Below are 20,881 nucleotides of genomic sequence, written 5' to 3'. Positions count from 1 at the left end.
AAGGACTGATACTGTATTTTGTCACATGCTTTTTCTGCATCTATTGAGAGGATCATATGATTCTTATCTTCTCTTTTATTAATGTAGTGTATCACACTGATTACTTTGTGACTATCTGACCCACCCCTGTAGCCCAGGAATAAATCCCACTTGATCGTGGTTTATGGTTCATTTAAACTACTGTTGGATAGAGTTAGCTAGTATCTTCTTGAGAATTTTCATATCCATGTTCATAGGGGATATTGGACTGTAATTATTCTTTATAGTGAAGTCTTTGTGTGATTTTGGAATCAAGGCAATGCTGGCCTTATAGAGTGAGTTTGGAAATTTTTCTCCCATTTCTATTTTTTTGGAACAGTTTGAGAAGAATAGGTATTAATTCTTCCTTAAATGTCTGGTATAGTTCTCCTGGGAAGGCTACTTTTTGGCCATGTACTTTTGTTTGTTGGGATATTTTTGATTAATGATTCAGTTTCTTTGCTGGTTATGGTCAGAATTTCTGTTTCTTCCTGTTTCAGTTTTGGTAGTTTGTATATGTCTAGGAATGCATCCATTTCTTCTATATTGCCCAGTTTGTTGACATATAATTTTTTTATAATATTCTCTTATAATTGTTTGTATTTCTGTAGAGTCTTGACTGTGGTCTCTCCTCTTTCATTCATGATTTTATCTATTTGGCTCCTTTCTCTTTTTATTTTTAAGACTTTATTTATTTATTTGACAGAAATCACAAGTAGGCAGAGAGAGAGGAAGGGAAGCAGGCTCCCCACTGAGCAGAGAACCTGATGTGGGGCTCGATCCCAGGACTCTGGGATCATGACCCAAGCTGAAGGCAGAAGCTTTAACCCACTGAGCCACCCAGGTACCTCTCTCTTTTCTTTTTGGTAAGTCTGGCTAGGGTTGTTGTTGTTGTTGTTGTTGTTTAATTTTATTAATTCTTTAAAATAACCAGCTCTTATTTTCATTTCTCTGTTCTACTGGGATTTTGTTTGTTTGTTTTTATATTCATTATTTCTTGCTTCCACCTATTTTTTTCTTTAATTTTTTTTGTAATCCCATTCATTCTTTAGTAGAATGTTCTTTACTCTCCATTTATTTGTGGTCTTTTTAAATTTTTTCTTATGTTGTCTTCTATTTCTTCTAGTCTGCTCTTCATTCTATCTAGTGTATTTTTAATTTTGGTTATTGAATTCTTCGTCTCTGATTGTTTCTCTTTAACATCTTGTATCTCTTTGTTGAGGGTCTTACTGAGGTCCTCCACTCTTCTAAAGTTCAGTGAATATCTTTATGATTATTACTTTTGAGATTCTCTATTAGGCATATCAGTTATCTCCATTTCATTGAGGTCTTTTGCTGATATTTTGTCCTGTACTTTCATTTTGGACATATTCCTGTTTTCTCATTTTGTCTAAGTCTCTGTGTCTGTTTCTGTGCATTAGGAAAATCAGCTTTGTCTCCTACTCTGGAAAGTAGTGCCCTTTGAAGAAGAGGTCCTGTAGTGCCTGCACTACAATGTCCTCTGTTCACCAGAACCTGGAACTTCAGGGGTATTTCTTATGTGTGTTGCATGAACCATACTATTATGGCTGAGCCGTGTTTACATTCTGCCCATCATCTGCAATGGCTCTCTTTTGCCTGTTCTGGTCACAGTTTGGTTTCTGTATTGTTAGTGGGCCAGTCTGTGGCCACCTTGGGCTTGAACTGCATCAGACCAGGTGTTTTCCAGGGCTGCGGTAGCACCAAACTACAGGGCACTCTCCGTATGTTTTTCCCTGAGAAGCTTTAATCAGTAGGTGAGGCCTGCTCTCAGACCAGATTTTTGCCCCCCAGCCCACTGCTCGGGCCCCAGTAGACTGATGTATGTGGTTTACTTCCTGTCTCTGCTGGGCAGGAGTTACTTTGGTTTGGTGCTCATCCCTGTTGGGGCTGCTTATACACAGCTTGTGGCACCACTTTGAATGGAATGCTGCCAAGGGCCTGTTAGAGGGGGCGGGTCACAGGAGATTGGTGTGCTGTTAACAAGCTACATGGACCACGTGGGGCTTGATCTCAAGATCAGAGATCATGACCTGAGCCAAAAATCAGGAATGGGATGCTTAATGGACTGAACCACCCAGGCACCACTGACTGACTGCGTTCTTCTACTAGCTTTAATACTTTGTTAGATGTCCTTGCATTTCTATGTAAACAGTTATATCATTTGAGCTTTTTTATTTTTTTCCTACCCCTACCTTTCACTTGTTTCCTTGTCTTCTCATTTTTTTAACACATGTACTTGAATTAATAGTTTGTACCTAATCACTCTCTCTTCACAAATAAATGGACTCTGCAGCCTAAAATTAACATATTATGTTAACTTTTACCTCAATTAAGAAATAAAAGAACTCCAAAAAAAAAAAAAATAGAAGCTACGTGGAGAGTGTTCTCACTGTGCTGGTTCCAACAGGTGTCCCTGTATATAGGCTGCATGGATTGGGAGGGAAATGGTGCCCACCAGCTCTTTTGTTCTTGGAGAAGTTTCCCAAAGATACCTGCCCCTCCAGCACAAGCTCTTAAGATCAGTAAATAAATTTCTTTCTTGTATACCCAGGTGGTTTTCAGATTGCTGCTTCTCTGCTGTATCTCAGTGGAGCTGTTTGTTGCACTTTTAAGTGTCGGGACAGAGTTTCTCATTGCCCTCCCCAGAGCCAATCCTGCTAATTTTTAAAGTTCTAGGTGTTAAGCTCCACTGGTTATAAAAACTTGAAACATGAAGCCCTTCTGGTTGTCACAGCCAGATATTATTGAGATTCCTCTTTCCTGTGCAGGTTTCCGGTATCTGGGGTGCCTTGTGTAGGGTTTGCTCCTCTCCTCTCTCCACCCAGATCATCCCTTCTGTCCATGTCTCCTCCACCCTTTCTGTCCTCTTCAGTGTGACCTCTTCTATACATTTAGCTGTTTAGAGAAGTCTGTTCTGCTGGCCTTCTGATTGCTTTATGGGTTATTTATACTGATGTGGGTGTTATCAGGTATATCTGTTGGGACCATGAGTCTAGGATCCTCCTACTCTGCCGTTTTCCCTGAAAGTACCAAAGTAACTGCCATGGCTACAACCTCCTGTACAGTGTCAAAAAGAAGAGTCGAAAGTGGATATCCTTAATTTGTTCTCAATTTGGGGGAAAAGCATTTGGTTCTTTATTAAACATGATGTTACCTGTGAGTTTTTGTAGAGGCTTTTTAACACAATTAGAAGTTCCTTTCTATTCCTAGTGATTATTTTTGTCATGAAAAATTTGGGGGCATCTGGGTGGTTCAGTTGGTTAAGCATCTGCCTTCAGCTCAAGTCATGATCTCAGGGTCCTGGGATCCAGCCTGGCATCTAGCTCTCTGTTCAGTGGGGAGTCTGCTTCTCCCTCTACCTGTATGATCTCTCTCGCTCTTGTTCTCTCAAATTAAATAAGTAAATAAATAAGTAATCTTTTAAAAGTATGGATTTGGTCAATTATTTTCCTCCTATTGACGTGATAATGTGATTTTTGTTTTGTTTTTATTGATATGTTAAAAAATAATCTTGCATTCCTAGGATAAATTTCATTTGGTCATGGGTTATAATTCTTTTATGTGTTATGGCATTTCAGTATGCTAGTATATTGTTGAGGATTTTTGCATTTGTATACATAAGAGAGAATGGTTTGTCCGATTTTGGTATTAAGGTAATCCTGAACTCATAGAATAAAGTAGGAAGTTCTTCCTCTTCAGTTGTTTTGAAGAGTTTATGAAGAATCAGTATGATTTTTCTTTTAGATTTTATTTATTTGTCAGAGAGGGAGAGAGGGAGCACAAGCAGAGAGAGAAGCAGGCTCCCCGCTGAGCAGGGAGCCCAGTGTGGGACTCAGTCTCAGGACTCTGGGATCATGACCTGAGCCCAAGGCAGACACTTAACCTACTGAGCCACCCAGGCATCCTAAGTATTATTTTTTCTTTAAACATGTGGTACAACTTACCAATAAAGCCATCTGGGTCTTTGCTTTTCTTTATGGGTGGTTTTTTTTTTTTTTAAGATTTTATGTATTTATTTATTTATTTGAAAGAGAGAGAGAAAGTGAGAGAGAGCATGAGAGGAAAGAAAGGTCAGAGGGAGAAGCAGACTCCCTGTGGAGCCAGGAGCCCAACGTGGGACTCATCCTGGGACTCCAGGATCATGACATGAGCCAAAGGCAATCTCTTAACCAACTGAGCCACCCAGGCACCCTTTATGGGTGGTTTTGACTACTAATTTAATCTCTTTACTTGTTATATGTCTGTTCACATTTTGTGTTTCTTCTTGAATCAATTTTAGTAGAGTTTGTGTTTTATAACTACAACTTTTCATCATTTTTATCGAAAGTATTTAATTTATTGGCAAAAATTGTCTTATTTTTAATTAATATTTTAAAAGTTTCTGTAAAGTCAGTAGTATGTTTCTTCTTTTGTTTCTCATTTATGTAGTTTGAATCTTTTTTCTTCATCACTTTAGAGTTTTATCAATCTTGTTGATCTTTTCAATGAACCAATTTGTTATTTCATTGATTTTCTCTTTTGTTTTTCTAATCTTTGTTTCCTTAATTTCCACTATATTCTTTACTGTTTCTTTCCTTCTGCTTGCTTTAGGTTTAGTTTGCTCTTCTTTTTCCAGTGTTTTAAGGTAAAAGGTTAGGTTGTTGATTTGAGCTCCTAAGTTTTTTTAAAACAATATAAGCATTGCAGAATGAAATTCCCTCTAAGCATTCCCTGAATTATTTGGAGGGGCTCTTTGTCACAGGAACCACTGGTATTTTAGTTCTTGATTTTTTTATTCATAACTAATCAAAGGTCTTAACTATGCTTTTTTGATACCAAAAGTTATACTTTAGAGCACTGAAAAAAATTGATACTGGCTAGTCAGTTCAGTACTTGAAACTGTTTTAAAGTGTTATTTGGAAGTAGAACTTATTATTTTATTATGTTCAGTTAACCAGCATATATTGCATCATTAGTTTTTGATGTAGTATTCAGCAGTTCATTAGTTGTGTATAACACCCAGTGCTCATTACAACATGTGCACTCCTTAATACCATTACTCACTTGGACTTAAAGCATAATAAAGCTGATAGCAACCTCCTGGATACCATTTAAATTAGTTCAGTAGAAGTTTAACGGGATCCAGGAGGTTGCCATTAACTTCATCAAGCTTTAAGTCCAAGCTTTAATTACAATCATGATTCCAAAGACTCTAACATTGGTTATTATTATTTTAATAGGCAGACTTGGTTATACTGCAACAAAATGATGAGAACTGAATGTTTAAGTTATAAAAAACGTAGCTTAGAAGCTAGCATTGAAGATCATTCTTATTATCTCTCTTCTCATACTTCTGTTCCACTGGCTAAAAGGACTAACACTTTTTTGTCTTCATTTTTAAATGAAGTAAATGTTAACTTTAAAATTAGTCTTGTGGAGACTCAACAGTAAATGAAGAATTTTCAGGTATGGCTCAAATGTTATTACTAGATACCAAGACTGATTTAAGTGTGTTCTAAAAATCAGTATTTTCAAGGGGAGTAATAATAGATACTGAATATCTGCTCTCAATATGTCAAAGCAGATATTCAGTATATCTCAATTCAAAGTAGATTAGCATTATATATTTTTGTTAGGTGATGTGGTATATAATAGAAAATTTGGTATATAATAGAAAATATATTCAAGTGGACTTTGAAATATCCATTAATGTAAATGTAAGTATCGGGCTGCCTAGGTGGCTCAGCCATTAAGTGTCTACCTTCAGCTCAGGTCATGATGTCAGGGTCCTGGGATAGAGCCCCTTATCAGGCTCCCTGCTCCGTGGAGAGCCTGCTCCTCCCTCTATCTCTGCCTGCTGCTCTGCCCACTTGTGCTCTCACTCTCTCTCTCTTGGTCTCTCTCTGTCAAATAAATAAATAAAATCTTAAAAATAAATGTGAATATCAAAGAATGTTTCTAAGACATTATGTCATGATACTAAAGCTTGTTTTTCCATGTAAAATAATTTTAGTGCAATATGAACTTAACTAGAAATGTAAAGCATTCGAATTGCTATCCTTTATATTATAATTATTTAAAATGTAAAAAAATAATGGCTTGAGAGAGTAAGGAGAGGTGACTAGCTTTGGCTTTTATTATGGTTAGAGTGGGGGCGGAGTGCGGATTTTTGTACACAACCCAGCCAGGGCTTATGTACTTTGAACTTCCTGCCAATGCTAAGGGAACACTTGGGCTTTCTTATTTCTTTGTCCAGATGTTGGCAAGAAGTACGAGTGGTGGACCTTGAAAACTGTCAGCAGTCAAACATCAAAAATGAAGACCTACTTTTAATTATGTAAAACCATAATACCTCCTGCTCTGCCCTCCAGTCCTTAATACTCTGGCAACCACTAATCTCTTGTCCATTTCTATATTTTCGCTATTTCAAGAATGTTGTTATGTTAAACATTTTTTCATGTCCTTATTTGTATGTCCTTATTTGTATTTATTTTCATGTCTTTTGCCTATTTTCTTATGGGATTATTTGTCCTTTTAACTGTTGAGTTTTGAGAATTCTTTATATAGTCAGATACTAGTCCTTTGTCAGGTATGTGCCTTATAAATATTACCTTCCAGTCTGTAGCTTGTCTCTCCTGCTCTCAACAAGGGCCTTCCTAGAGCAGAGTTTTACATTTTGATGAGGTCTAGTTTATCAGTTTTCCCTTTTATGGGTCATGCTTTTGATGTCAATTCTAATGACTTTGCCTAGCCTTAGATCATAAAGATTTTCTCCTATGCTTTTTTCTAAAAGTTGTATAGTTTTATGTTTTATAGTTAAGTCTGGGATTCATTTAGAATTGATTTTTTGTATAAGATGTAAGGTTTAACTTGACTTTCCTTACTTTGCCAATGAATGTCCAATTCCCCCATCAGTATTTGTTGAGAAGACTATCCTTCCTCCTTTGAATTGCTTTTTGCACCTTCATGAAAAATCAGCTGGGCACATCTGCAGGGTAGAATCCTACCTGATGGTGTGGCCTGCAGTATAAACTTTTACCCTAGATGTGAAAAAACAAACATTCACTGAGAGCCCAAGATGTGCCCAGGTAGTTTTTTACTTAAACCCCACAACTACCCCCATTTTATACAGTGAGGACACAGAGATTTTAAGAGGTAAAGTGATGCCTCCATAGTCAGTACAGTTAATAAGTGGAGAGGTGGATTTGAACCCAGGTCAGTCTTACTTGTTCTCCTCTCTGTACACTAAACTCTGATGTCTCATGAAAATGGCTTAAACCTCTGGAGAGCCTCCATTATGATGAGTTACAGAGGAAACTCGGAGTGTAGTAGATAGCTGGGTTAGTAGTGTCCAGATTATAGTTCTTAACATGTTGGTGGGGTCACAATCACTTAAGGAATTCCTAATCAGCATTTGTTTTGTTTTTGAATTGCTTATTTGAGATATTTTAAAATATAATACTGCAATATTAGTAAAGTCACATTTAATATTACAAATTAGTTGGGCATATTTGTGTTGGTCTATCCCAGGTTTTTCTTTTCCACTGGTTTATGTGTCTTTTCCTCCACCAGTACCACAGTCTCTTTTTTTTTTTTAAGTTTTTAGTTAAATTCCAGTTTGTTAACATACAGTGTTATATTATTTTCAGTGTCCAATATAGTGATTCAACACTTCCATCCATCACCTTGTGCTCCTCACAAGTGCACTCCTTAATCCCCATCACCTATCTCACCCATCCCCCCACTCACCTCCCCTCTGGTAACCATCAGTTCATTCTCTATAGTTAAAAGTCTGTTTCTTGGTTTGCCTCTCTTTCTCCTCCTCTCACCGCTTTTTGCTCATTTGTTTTGTGTCCTAAATTCCATGTATGAGTGAAATCATATGGTATTTGTCTTTCTCTGGCTAACTTATTTCACTTAATATTCTCTAGCTCCATCTATGTTGTTGCAAATGGCGAGATTTCATTCTTTTTGATGGCTGGGTAGTATTGATTTATATGTATTCCATATATTCCTTATCAGTTCATCAGTCAGTGGACACTCAGGCTGTTTCCATAATTTGGATATTGTGGACAGTGCTGCTGTAAACATTAAAACACCTCTTTGAATTAGTATTCTTGTATTCTTTGGGTAAATATTTAGTAGTTCAGTTGCTGGATCCACAGTCTTGATTTGTCTTAAAATTAAATAGATGATGTCCTCATACTCTATTTTTTAAAAATTGTTTTAGTTGCCTGCTTTCCCCCTTTCTCTCTGCCTGCCTCTCTGCCTACTTGTGATCTCTGTCTGTCAAATAAATAAATAAAATCATAAAAAAATTGTTTTAGTTATTGTAATTCCTTTATTTTCCACATAAATTTTAGAATAATCTTGTCTATAAATATGAAAAACTTTCCTGAGATATTGATAGGAATAGCATTAAACCTGTAGATCTTTTGGTGAAGAATTGACATCTTTACTATGTCAAGTCTTCCAGTATATGATACAGTAGGTCTGTTCGTTTATTTAGACCTTTGGTTTCTTTCATCAGCCATTTGCAATTGTTAGCCTACAAGCCCTGTACATGTTTTCCTGCATTCTGGGTTATTTTCTTAGTTTATTTACCACAGTATGTGACAGTGTAGCACTGGTCTGCTTAATATTGGCAGGCATGACTGTGCAAATCTTCATGTGCCCTCTTTTCATACATCTAGTGATGATCCTGGCTACCAGGATCTAACTGCACCATCATTCTTGCATCCCTCCTGAACAATAATGTTGATTATTTTAGTCTTTTGACAGTGACATCTGATATCCCAGCAAATGGCACTGCCCACTACAGTGCTGAAAAACTACTCCTGATGTCCCAGCAGCGACACAGCTAACATAGACCTGGTTCACATTCTGCTGGGTAGAGCCTGAGAAGGAGTGATGCCCCCAGGCAGGTGGCATGCTGTCCATCCGGCTCAGGCACAGGCTTCAAGGGAACGAGGGCGTCTTCAGATGATAAAGAAGGAAGAAGAGGATGAGGGATACACTTCAGTGCAGGCTGCCAGGCCACAAACACTCAACCGTTCTGGCCAGGAACTATTTCGCCAGCTCTTCAGGCAGCTTCGCTACCATGAATCTTCTGGGCCCCTAGAGACTTTCAGCCGGCTCCGTGAGCTCTGTCGCTGGTGGCTGAGGCCTGACATTCTCTCCAAGGCCCAGATCCTAGAGCTGCTGGTGCTGGAGCAATTCCTGAGCATCCTGCCCGGGGAGCTCCGGACCTGGGTGCAGCTCCATCACCCTGAGAGTGGTGGGGAAGCTGTGGCCCTGCTGGAAGAGTTGCAGAGGGACATCAATGGGACACCATGGAGGGTGAGTGTGCACAAGTGTGCAGTGCCCAGTGAACTCTGCCTGTCAGCTAGCCACCTCATTTAGAGTGGGTGGGTGGCTTGGGTCTCTGAACCCTCAACATTGAGGAAGGCAGGGAATGTCTTCCCTTCTCATTCCCACAGCACCTGAGCAGCTGAGAACTAGACCCTGAGCGGAGGACCTTTGAGCTGGCAGCCCTTCCCACCTTCCCAGAGGACAGTCGGCTCCAGTAAGAGGGTCAGCAAGTATCTGTAGATGACAGTAATGAGCTTTGGACACAGTGACTTAGGTTATGCCAGGCCATCTCCACATACCTAATTTGACTTGATATTGACCTGTTAAGTGGGAGTAATGTCTCTCTTGCTGTTAGTCAGGACTCCTGGCTTCTGAGTACATGGTAAGACCTATAAATGCAGTGCACTCACATCTTCTTCTTTCTTTTGAGGATTTGTTCTGTGCAGGGGTCAGGGGTAAGAAGAGTATTGAGGGACAGCCCAGGGCCAAGAAATTGGAAGACTTTCACAGCCTCATTGTAAGCATTGCTCACATTCTCCCAGATTCTCAGATTATTTAAAAGAATATGTAAAACTGATCTAACAATGAGAATTTATTCAGTGTATATTTGAATTCCCACCGTGTGCCTAGCCCCAGCCTTAGCACTGGAAAACAGTTGACTCCCCCAGAGCTGGTGGTAGAGCAGCCAGTCAGTTAAAGTGAGCTCTGTCTGCTCCTTCTGCCCAACACAAATGAGTTTCTCAATGCTTCTGATAGCTTTGGAGATTTGTTTTTTGTTTTTCTTAAGAGCGTCTATCATTTTTATAGGCTTCTTTAAAATTTTTTTTCAATAAAAATATGTGGAACATATTTGACATACTTTTCTCCCAAATATCAAATTAAGTAACACATTTCACTGAACATCTGCCAGCAGTAAATGATAATATATCAATGCAGGTTATGACTATTAAAAAAGAAAACCTTTTTGCTTAACATGGGTTACTATTTTAAAAAATCTAAAAGAGCATTTTATCATTTTTACCAAAACACCAAGATGTTCAAAAGGATTGAAAAATCACTGATTAAAGCAAATAAGGTACAAAATTGTGGCTTAATTACATTTAACTCATTTAGAGCTAGATGTAAGGTTTGAAAATACCTGATGGAGATGCAGGACCTGGTTGAAAGCTGGTTGGAAATTAGAAAACAGGGACACCTAGGTGGCTCAATCAGTTAGGCATCTGCCTTTGGCTCAGGCCACGATCCCAAGGCTGTGGGATCGAGTTCCACATCGGGCTCCTTGCTCAATGGGGAGCCTGCTTTTCCCCTTTCCCTCTGCCTGCCACTCCCCCTGCTTGTGCTCTCACTCTCTCTGACAAATAAATAAGTAAAAGCAAAAAAAAAAATAAGAAAACAAAATAGGCTGGACGAACACCTCCCAAATTCTGAAAAATGAACAGAATGGCTCAAGATGCACATAAAATTGCATAAACACCCTGTGGTTTATCAGCATTGAGCAACAAGATTCTGAGAAATTTCCCTAAACTCATTGGGCTGTCTGCTTCCATCTTTGTATGTTTCTTTATTCTCTTTTTGGTAGGGTTTGGGAGGAACAGGTTCATCATCTTTAATCTGTAGCTTGGTATCACATGTTTCATGGCCCCAGGCTAATATTCATCCAAATCAGTGTTAAGAAAGTTAAGAAAGAAGAGACCAGTTTCAGTCACGGGACCAGATAAAACTTAAAAGTTCATTCGCTGTAAGCTTTCAATACTCATTTCTACATCAGGGATAGCCTTGCCTCAGAGACTGGAACCATTTGAAGTCCCAGGGCAAAGACTGCCTCTTTCTAGGTCTCTGTTTGGATGGTCACTGCCATTTTTTGTACCTGAGACCTTTCTCTTCTGTGATTTCATGGCTGACCCTCACAAGTAGCATTGCCTCTCTGGCAGTGTTAATCTCAGATTTACGCTGGGAGGGGTCCTGCTTCTTGGAGGTCACTGGTTAGTAGTGCCTAGAGCAGTGCCTAATACTTGGTAGATGTTATCTGTCTGCATCTCTGTGGTGAACCATTATCATTTTAACTCAGGGATAAATTTCTTCTCTCTGATTTCTAAGTTCTAGACCAGGATGGGGCCTGAGGGGCTAGTGGGGATGTGTCACTGTAGCACCTGAAGCCTAACAGCGGTGCCTTGCTGGGTGCTTTCCCATGTTGTAGCTGGAATCTGGCTCCACCTATCTCCCTCATGGCCCACACTAGAGCCCAGGGAGGCTAGGGGTGAGGGGGTCCTCCCTGGATTTTCTCCTCTTCCTTTCCCCTCTGCTGTAGGTAATGAAGGGCCTGTCTTGCCCTTTCCTGGATCCCTGCCCTTAATGATTGGCCATGTGGCCTCCTCTGAGTTTGCGTTATGATTCCCATAGGGATCTTCTCACAACATTTTTTTCCCTCCAGGATCCAGCCCTTTCCCAGAGCCCAGATGTACGTTGGATGGGTACAGGAGCCCTTCGAGCCTCACAGATATGGCCCTCTGCTTCACCTCTCAGGAGCGGCTCTACTCTTGGGGACCACCTGGAGCCTCCCTATGAAATAGGAGTGTGTGACTTCTTGGCTGGCCAATCCGGTACTTGCCATCAAGCTCTAAGCTGTATGCCACACATCCCAAAGTAGTGTTGTCATTTCACCATCTGTCCTCTCATGAGAATCCCTTTCAGTTGGTGCTTAGCTCTGTGTCCTTTTTACCCTTCTGTAACCCATGTCTAACTAGCTCCTCTTCCCATTGCACCCCCTACTTGTCATTCCCTAACCCTCAGTGGACCCTGGGGAAATGTGAAATGGGTATTTAACAATAGTCCATACCTGCTCCTAGGCCCAGGACTCCTCTATGTGGGGAAGGAATGGACCTCCTCGGTGGGATGCCAAGAACTGGGCTACCTTCTCTCATGGTTCTTTCTTCTCCTTCAGAGCCTCCTGTTCCCCAGGTGCCTGCCCTTTCCCAGAGAGAGGTGTGCCCAGGAGACCCATTGACATCTCAGGCTCAGGTGAGTCATAAGAACTTTGGTCCTTCATGACATCCCAGCATTGCTGCCTAATGGAGTCAGTGAGGCTCCCCCTATCTTGAATCTCTGTGTCTCTGGATGTGACCGGGTCCTGGAGACCAGATTATCCCCCTTGAACTCAGAGCTCTTCTGCTGGGTGATGCTCTCCCTTTCACCCTTACCACATCAATCCTCTGCTCACTCAGAGCCTGCCCCCTTCCCCTGCCCTCTCCTAAAAGCCAGGAGCTGTAGACTGACTCTCAGTCATAGGACTGTGTTTTTCAGGAAGCTCTGACTTTTAAGGACGTGGAGGTGACCTTCTCCCAGGATGAGTGGGGATGGCTGGATCCTGCTCAGAGGAATTTGTACAGAGATGTGATGCTAGAGAATTACAGGAATGTGGTTTCTCTGGGTAAGGCATTGATACCCCCATGCTTCTATCCACTTTTACTTCTACGTTCTCACTTTTTATTACTGTGTCGAGACAGGGACCTGACTTGAGCTTTCACCCTGGCTTTATCACCTAGTCTTTCTTAAAACATGGTGATAATGATGCCTGTTTGCTGGATTATTACAATGATTAAAAATCATCTGTGTTAAGTTCCTAGTTAGACATCCAAATGGTATTGGTTGATTTAACTGATTGAGGTGTCATGTGGCTCCCACTTCCAGAGAATCCTAGTATCCTTTTCCCTGTGACTTCTTTCAGCCTGTTTTGTCGTGCTCAGAGCTGTTGGAAATGGCTATCTAGGCCTCCTGTCTGGCTTCTCCCACCAGCCTCCCTGGCCTTTCCCTTGTCCTTGCCAGGACCTCAGTCCTGAGAGGGTCCTGAAGAATAGTTCTGTATGATTTATCACCCTTCCATCTCATCCCATCCCCTTCTTTTTTGCAGTGGGACCATTCACCAAACCTGTTCTGATTTCCTGGTTGGAGGCAAGGGAGCCATGGGGTCTGAATGTCCAGGGAGCTCAGCCTAAGGGGAATCCAGGTGTTGCCCCCACAGGTGAGTTTCAGAGAAGCTCTGGATCTTACTCCTCTCACATCTGCTCTTCTCTTTCTTAAGGTCTTTTATACCAAGTAAGTCACAGGGAACATAACTTCTTTGTTTGCTAGAAGGAAGATCCTTAACAGTGTTGCTAAGGAGTGGTGGGCTTCTGGGCTTCTCCTCTCTAGACTGGCCTATTAGACTTTTGTTTCTGACCCTACCCCTTTCCCAGAAACCATTTTAGTAACTGTTCTTGCCCACTGGAGGGCTTCATTGTTGCACTCTTTTCCATTCAGTAATGCTCTTCCTCAACCCTCTGCTGCACTCCTTCTGGCCCTTGGCTCATACCCCATGCTCACCCCTTCATGCTCTTTGAAGAACCCTAATCGCACTCCTGCTTCTCTTCTTTGCCCCTACGATAGGTTTGACTTCCAATTCCTTCAGCCAGTCCTCCATGGAGCCCCTCCCCTGGGTTCTTGGGAGCCTTTTTATCCTCTTACCATTATTCCTCTTCCCTTTATCACTGTTTAACATTCATTTATCAATGCTGTTTTTCAAATGGATGTGATTTCTGCATGTTTAGCGCTGTGCCCACCTTCCTTCTCCTCCTCCCTTCCCTATCATCTGGAACACTCTTCCATGTTTTGCCTTCCTGGACTATTTGGTAAAGATATTGGCAGTTAAGCTGAAGCTTCACCACCCAAGATCTTGGCTTTTTTTTTTTTTTTTTTCCTGTCCTTTGGTGCTTTCTGCAGTTCCAAGTATAGAATAGAGTACATTGTCTTGTGTTTTATTTTGTTTCAGGAGGTGAGCTCCAGATTAAAACAAACAAGTTCTTCTTAAAACATGAACCTCTGGAAGAAGGAGAAACCTTAGCTATGCCATCAGAATCTTGGATGATGAGTGTTTCTGAGGGAATGGGACTCAGAGAATCTTTTGAACTGAAGAGCAGGCTAAAGGAATATGGAAACCCCATACAAGTAAGAGTTAAGAAAGAAGAGACCAATTTCAGTCACAGGAGAGAAAAAGAATCTGAAGAATTAGGAAGAAGTACTAGTCGTAATTTAAAACACGGCACATATTTGAGAGTTCCCAGAAGAAAGCGATCTCTTAAACATGGCTGTGGCAGACACTTCAGAGGGAGTTCATACCACTATGACTACAAGGAATATGGGAAAGGCCTCAGGCGCATAGTTGGTGGATTTAGCTTACATCAGAGAATTCATGCCGGACTAAAAGCAAATGTGAAGGATGCATGTGGGAAAGATTTCAGCCTTAGTTCACATCACCAACATGGGCAGAATCTTCACATGGTGGCGACATCGTATAAGTGCAGTGATTGTGGGAGGACTTTCAGTCACAGCTCTCATCTTGCATGTCATCAGAGACTTCACACTCAAGAGAAACCATTTAAATGCAGGGTGTGTGGGAAAGCCTTCAGGTGGAGCTCAAACTGTGTGCGACATGAAAAGATTCACACTGGAGTGAAACCTTATAAATGTAGTTTATGTGACAAGGCTTTCCGACGCATGTCTGCCTACCGTCTACACCAGGAAACCCATACTAAGCAGAAATTTCTTGAGTCTAATCAGTATGAGGAAGCTCTCACCTATGGCTCAGGATTTGATCATCATTTGAGAGACCAAAGAGGGGAGAAACCCTTTGACTGCAGCCAGTGTAGGAAATCCTTCCACTGTAAGTCATATGTTGTTGAACATCAAAGGGTCCACACTCAGGAGAAACCTTATAAATGTACCAAATGTAGGAAAACCTTTAGGTGGAGATCAAACTTTACTCGTCACATGAGAATGCACCAGGAAGAAAAGTTCTGTGATGAAGATCTATGTAGAGAAGACTTCAGACAGACCTCCAGTTGCAGTCAGCCCCAGAATACCCCTGCTACAGAGAAAGCTTTTCCTTGTCAGCAGTGTGGGAAAACTTTTACTCGAAAGAAATCTCTCATTGATCATCAGAGAATTCACACAGGCGAGAAGCCATACAGATGTAGTGAATGTGAAAAAGAGTTTACCCATCGGTCAGCCTTTATTGCTCATAAGAAGCAGCATGCCATTCAGAGAAAACCTGAAGATGGGCCATCGTTTAGTCAGGACAGAGTTCTCCAAGTTCCTCAGAGCAGTCACACCACAGAGGAAGCCTACAAATGCAGCCAGTGTGGCAAAGCCTTCCGTAATCACTCATTCCTCCTCATCCATCAGAGAATTCACACCAGAGAGAAGCCTTATAAGTGCAGAGAATGTGGGAAAGCTTTCAGATGGAGTTCTAACCTCTCCCGTCATCAAAGGATTCACTCTTTGGAAAAACAATACGAGTACCATGAAAGTGGAAACATGCCAAATCTGCAGCCACAAATCCTCACTGGTGAGAAACCTTTTTGGTGCCAAGAATGTGGGAAAACTTTTACACGTAAAAGAAGTCTTTTAGATCATAAAGGGATACACAGTGGAGAGAAGCGCTATAAATGTAATCTGTGTGGGAAATCTTATGATAGGAAACATCGCCTTGTTAATCATCAGAGAATCCACACTAAAGAAAGACCTTTTAAATGTCAGTGGTGTGGGAAGGATTTCATTGGAAGACATACCCTCTGCATTCATCAGAGAAAACACACCAGAATGGCACAGTCTGAATGCAGCCTGGCTGGGTTGTCTTCCTGCCAGGATGCAGGGGTGAGTTTACAGGAATTAAAACCAAGTGAGGAGAAGCCCCTTGAAGATTCTGAGGAAGCTTGTGACCAGAGCTCCAGGATCACCGGACTCCAGAACATACCCATTGGGAAAAAGTGCCATAAGTGTAGTACCTGTGGGAAAACTTTTAACAAAAGCTCACAGCTCATTAGCCACAAGAGATTTCATACTCGAGAGAGGCCCTTCAAATGCAGAGAGTGTGGGAAGACCTTCAGGTGGTCTTCAAATTTGGCTCGACATATGAAAAACCATATTAGAGATTAGCTTGGGGTCTGATGGTGGGAGAATGGGTTCCTAGCACACCTGCTGGAGAACCCTTAATTATGGGAAGCATGGGGAAAACCTTCACAAAGGGTCTAGCCCTTTCTATTTTCAAATCTGGTGGCAGAGAATCCTGAATTCAGAAACTCAGGGCATACCCTTTCTTACCTGCTGGGGAGTGTGATGCTGAGGAAGAACAGCAACCTGTTCTTTGGAGCCCTTCTGGAGGTTCGAGCCCCAGAAGTGGCCTTTACCCAGTGACCTGGAGCCCCCAGTCAGGTAATAAGTCTAAAAGCAGATACCATTGCCCTTTGTGGTTTGACAAAATGTCTGTGATGTAATGGGCTGTGGCTGGTGGGAAGGGGCCAGTTGAATCCTGTGATAGTAGATACACTGTTTGACCTTATAAGTAGCAGCAGCAGCAGCCCATGGACTCCTGGTCTCCCCCAAATGCTTTCTGAGAGTTCAGCTTTGACCCTCATATCTCAACTTGGATATCTGCCATGGTTATAGAGTTGTCTCAGCAGCATATGGAGGAGAGCAGGGTTGGACTCAATCACTGGGAGAATGGGGCTCTCCCAGTGCCCTATTACTGTCTCCACCCCACAATCTGCATGGGCAACAGTGGGCCATCTGTTCAACAGAAATGTGGTGATCACCTCCCATATGCCAGACACTGTTGTTGTGCTAGAGACCCAGCAGTGACCAGAACAGACAAAAGATCTGCCATCTTGGATCTTTATAGACAATAAACAAATGAATTATATAGTACTTCAGATGGTGATATATATTGTAGACAAAATTAATCAGAGAAGAGTGAGAGGCAGAGCCGGATTAGGAGGTGGGTTGCAATTTTAAGTAGGCTGGTTAGGGAGGACTTCAACTGAGAAAGCGAAACTTGAGCAAATACCTGAAGGAGGTTAGGGCATGGACCCTGTGGTTCTCTAGATCCAGGCACAGGAGGTGGAATCTTGTCTGGTGTCCTTGGAGGATGGCACTCCTGGGCTGGAGTGGAGTGAGCCAGCAGAAGATAGGGCCCCAGCAAGGTAGTGGCCCAGGCCATGTATCATGGGTCCCCACCGGCTCTAGAGCTTCCTCAAAGGAAGGTAGGGAGCCTTTAGACAGTTTTGAGTTGAGTGATGGGGTCTGAATCTGAATTACACTTACAAGGTTAACCACAGACCCAAGGACTCAGTGAAATTATATAGCTGAGAAATTTTTATGCAGTTATCTCTGCTGTCAGTTTGCAATAAAGGGACACTCTCCTCTCCCCTCACAGAGTCTGCAGTTTTGTAAGGCCTCCAGCTCTCAACAGTTATAAACATTTAATTATTGTGCTTGCTTGCATTTCTAACTTGTGCACACTGTTGGGACCCTCAAACCTTTCATGTAGCTTTCTTCACATATTGGATCCGGTGCTGGCATCGGGTTCAACCCAAACGTACCAGTGCACATGACTGATGCCCTTTGGAGAAAAAGGGGCCTGGTGGGGGAGGCTCCATCTCACTTGCCAACTTGACTTGAAACAAAAAGAATTAGCTCAGTGGCATAAAGGTAAAGGAGTGATTTTTCTAAAATTTGTGTAAGTAGTAATTGCTTCTGATTATTGAAGAGCTCACATGAATATAAGAATAAATATCTCACTTGATAGTAGAGGACCATCTCAAACTACATTTTACTGCTTTGAGTCAGGGCACACTGGTGGAGCAGACCATTTCTTGTAGTGAGAAGAAACCAACCTGGAAAATGTCCTTTCAGTAGAGTACAAGTAATCTTATCCTATCTGGTCGGTTGTGGGCATTTGAAAATGAAGACTTTTGAAACTTTGTGGTGATGTCAGATGGAATAGAGGGCAGGGAGGAGGATCAGACATATATGTTTGTGTTCTGGCCCCCATTCAGCTTTCTACTCAGGAGGGTTTGGTAATCCTGGCTTTTCATCCTTTTACTACAGCAGCAGCTGCCCGTGGTGTGGAATCAGATGTCCCATCACTGGTATAGTGCCAAAAACTGGCTCTGGAAGTCTGGGCACGGGTCAGAGTCTCATGTGCTGAGGGCCCAGGGTCATGGGAAGGGCCTTGGAGTTACGAGATCTGGGTTCCAGTCTCAGTGTGCCTTTTCTTGGCAGGATAATCTTGAACAAGTTGCTGAACATCTGCATCTGTTTTCTGGCATGTAAAATTAGAGTAATTAAGCTCCCTGATTCCTACGATTGTAGAAAGAGGGCTTGGTGTGCAAAGGCTCTGGGTTAGGTAGCTGATCTCTAGAATCGGAGCCCTCACAGAGCTGCAGCTCCAACTCAATAGGGGTGTTCTACAGCCATTTTTATAAAGTGAGATATACTTACTTCTAAACATTCAAACCAAATTTTCAGGTGTACAAAGAAGTAAAAACAAATCCCTCTATACTGAGGTAAGCCTTTAATATTTGGGGATTATATTGATGGAGTCTGTTTTATAACCTAAATTTTTAAATAATTTTAATTATATCAGTAATGTATGGTTATTATAGAAATATTAGTAAATACAGATTAGCTAAAAGAAGACGACTAACTACTTGCAGCTAACTACTAAACATTTTTGGTGTAATCAGTATTGGATTTAACTTCATTGCCGGCCTCTGAACAGCCCTGGACCAGCCTGACTTCTGTCTCCTTTCACCACGAGTATAGGCCATATCCATGCTGGCCAAGGTCCTCATCCATCAAGGCTAACCTTTGTCATCCCTAACACTTGTCTATCTAAGCCCTCTCCCTGGCCCCACTTCTCTTGGTGCCTGTTTCTTACTCTGCTAGATGTTGTCCAGGTTTCCAAGAGTTAGGCCTACTACTGCAGCCAGACAGGGCACTCTGGAGGCCGGGTTGGGTGCTTATTTACCTGCCTGCCATACAAAGACTTTGTACAAAATTACTTCTATTAAGGAATATGGAACTGAACTTAGTTCAGCTTAGTCAGGATTTGGAGTGTTTTGAAGGGGCCCTGAGTACAGTGTTGACTGAAGGTCACCCACAGGTGCACTAGTTAGCACCAGCAGTAGGTGGTTCTAAGCCATGCTGCTCCAGGTGACAATTACTGACTGTGTCAGCCACCAGTTCTTGTCCATTCTGGCCTGGAAAACATGTAGGCTTTTTTGAACCCTGCCTTGCTTTCTTTTGCTGCCTAGGAAGAACCGAAGTTGGGGCTGAGGAGAGCCAGAGTGCTAGGACTCCCAGAGAGGAATAGATATTGGAAAGTCTTTGAATCAGTTGTTCAATGTGGTTGACCCTTGCCTCGCTGATAGGCCATCACCCCACACAAAGACACGTACAGAGAAGAAAGCACAGGAAATTCTTCTCACACTTCTCAAGATGACAAGTTTTACGAGCCGTAGCATGGGTTCGTATGTAGAACAGTGGGAGCTCACTGCTGTGGGAGTGGAAATTGTAATAGCTCCTGTGCCAGGCAGTCTGCAAAATCTTATGATGTGCACACCACCAACAGTTCTATTTCTGGATAAACCCTAGAAGAATTTCATGTAGGGAGGGACATTTGTATAAAACTGTTCATTGCTATACTGTTCATTGCAATATTGTTTAGGTAGTAATATTGGGAAAAGCCTAAATGTCCATCAACAGAAAAAAGGTTGTTTTTGGTACTTTGGGAAATGAATATGAAAAAGCTCAAGTTACTTCATTCAACATAGATAAATCAAAAATGCTAAGAAAGTTACAGAAGTTATGTACAATATACAATTTATGTAAAACATACTGTGTATCTGTGGGCACATTATTTAAACTTAATTTGTGTTTCACTTTTTTAATGAAATGAATAGTAGTAGCCCACCTCACAAGATAATTGGGGGTGGGGGAATGATTAATTAAATAATGCATGTAATAAGGTATTTTGATTAGCAGCTGGCATGTAGGCATTGTCATATAGTAAACAATGTTGTAACTGTTTTGCACAATAATATATTCCTGTGGATTCAAATTATATGATGAAGAGTATAAAATCATGTATTGGAATGTCATGTGAAAGTCATGTTCTGCCTTTTCACGGCAGGAGCTGCTGATGGAGTAAGGGAGGGTAGATGGAAGCTGCAGTTGTGTTTTCATTTTGATAATTGATGTAGATGGGTCACATGTTGCTTAACAGGATAGTGTGGTGTATGTGTGTTTTTTTAACTGCTTAAAATAGTTAAAAATAAAGTGTTTTTAAGCATGGGCTGTGGCATCTTATGATTTTTATAGATATCCTAGTTCTGCCATTTATATAATGTTCAATAGAGTAAGTCTTTTAATCTCTTAAGGCTTTAGTTTTCTCACCTACAAAAATGAGTAGCAACACAAATGGCTATTAGTAAAGGAATGGTTGAACAGTTCTGGTGCATCTTTGGTGGAATACCATGCATCCTTTTTAAAAGATTGAGGATATTCTCTGTGTATTGACACATGATGTCCAAGACAGAGTTTATAGGAAATTATGAGCTCTATTTTAACATTTTTGCCTAAAAATAGCAAGTGAACCCAGAAGCTCTAGACTCAAACGTTTAAGAAATGGGGGGGGGCG

At 41.4% G+C, this 20,881-nt stretch overlaps 1 protein-coding gene across 3 annotated transcripts; it reads left to right on the top strand.

The window, feature by feature from the left end:
• The first annotated feature begins 8,412 nt into the window (after nt 1–8,412).
• On the top strand, nt 8,413–17,975 carry ZNF445 (zinc finger protein 445). Of its 3 annotated transcripts, none has more exons than XM_032861388.1 (6): nt 8,413–9,354; nt 11,798–11,969; nt 12,311–12,387; nt 12,670–12,796; nt 13,277–13,387; nt 14,174–17,975. In XM_032861388.1, the coding sequence occupies exons 1-6, from the start codon at nt 8,929–8,931 to the stop codon at nt 16,336–16,338; spliced, it is 3,078 nt and encodes a 1,025-aa protein (XP_032717279.1). In that variant the 5' UTR covers nt 8,413–8,928; the 3' UTR covers nt 16,339–17,975. The 3 variants fall into 3 exon arrangements, with proteins under 3 accessions (XP_032717279.1, XP_032717280.1, XP_032717282.1); XM_032861389.1 differs by having other exon boundaries at nt 8,413–9,357; nt 11,801–11,969; XM_032861391.1 differs by lacking the exon at nt 11,798–11,969 and having other exon boundaries at nt 9,271–9,354; nt 12,308–12,387.
• Nucleotides 17,976–20,881: the final 2,906 nt, after the last annotated feature.

The sequence above is a fragment of the Lontra canadensis genome, unplaced genomic scaffold (assembly GCF_010015895.1).
Source record: "Lontra canadensis isolate GAN:19392208 unplaced genomic scaffold, GSC_riverotter_1.0 scaffold20, whole genome shotgun sequence".
NCBI lineage: Eukaryota > Metazoa > Chordata > Mammalia > Carnivora > Mustelidae > Lontra > Lontra canadensis.
The sequence above is the reverse complement of the archived record's forward strand: the minus strand, read 5'-3'. Positions and strand labels throughout refer to the sequence as shown.

What these genes read in the sequence shown, in the direction of transcription:
- ZNF445 (XM_032861388.1), top strand. Translation starts at nt 8,929, where the DNA reads ATGCCCCCAGGCAGGTGGCATGCTGTCCATCCGGCTCAGGCACAGGCT. An exon ending in CAGGAATGTGGTTTCTCTGG is followed by an intron (nt 12,797 to 13,276) that starts GTAAGGCATTGA and finishes TCTTTTTTGCAG; the next exon opens with TGGGACCATTCACCAAACCT. An exon ending in TCCAGGTGTTGCCCCCACAG is followed by an intron (nt 13,388 to 14,173) that starts GTGAGTTTCAGA and finishes ATTTTGTTTCAG; the next exon opens with GAGGTGAGCTCCAGATTAAA.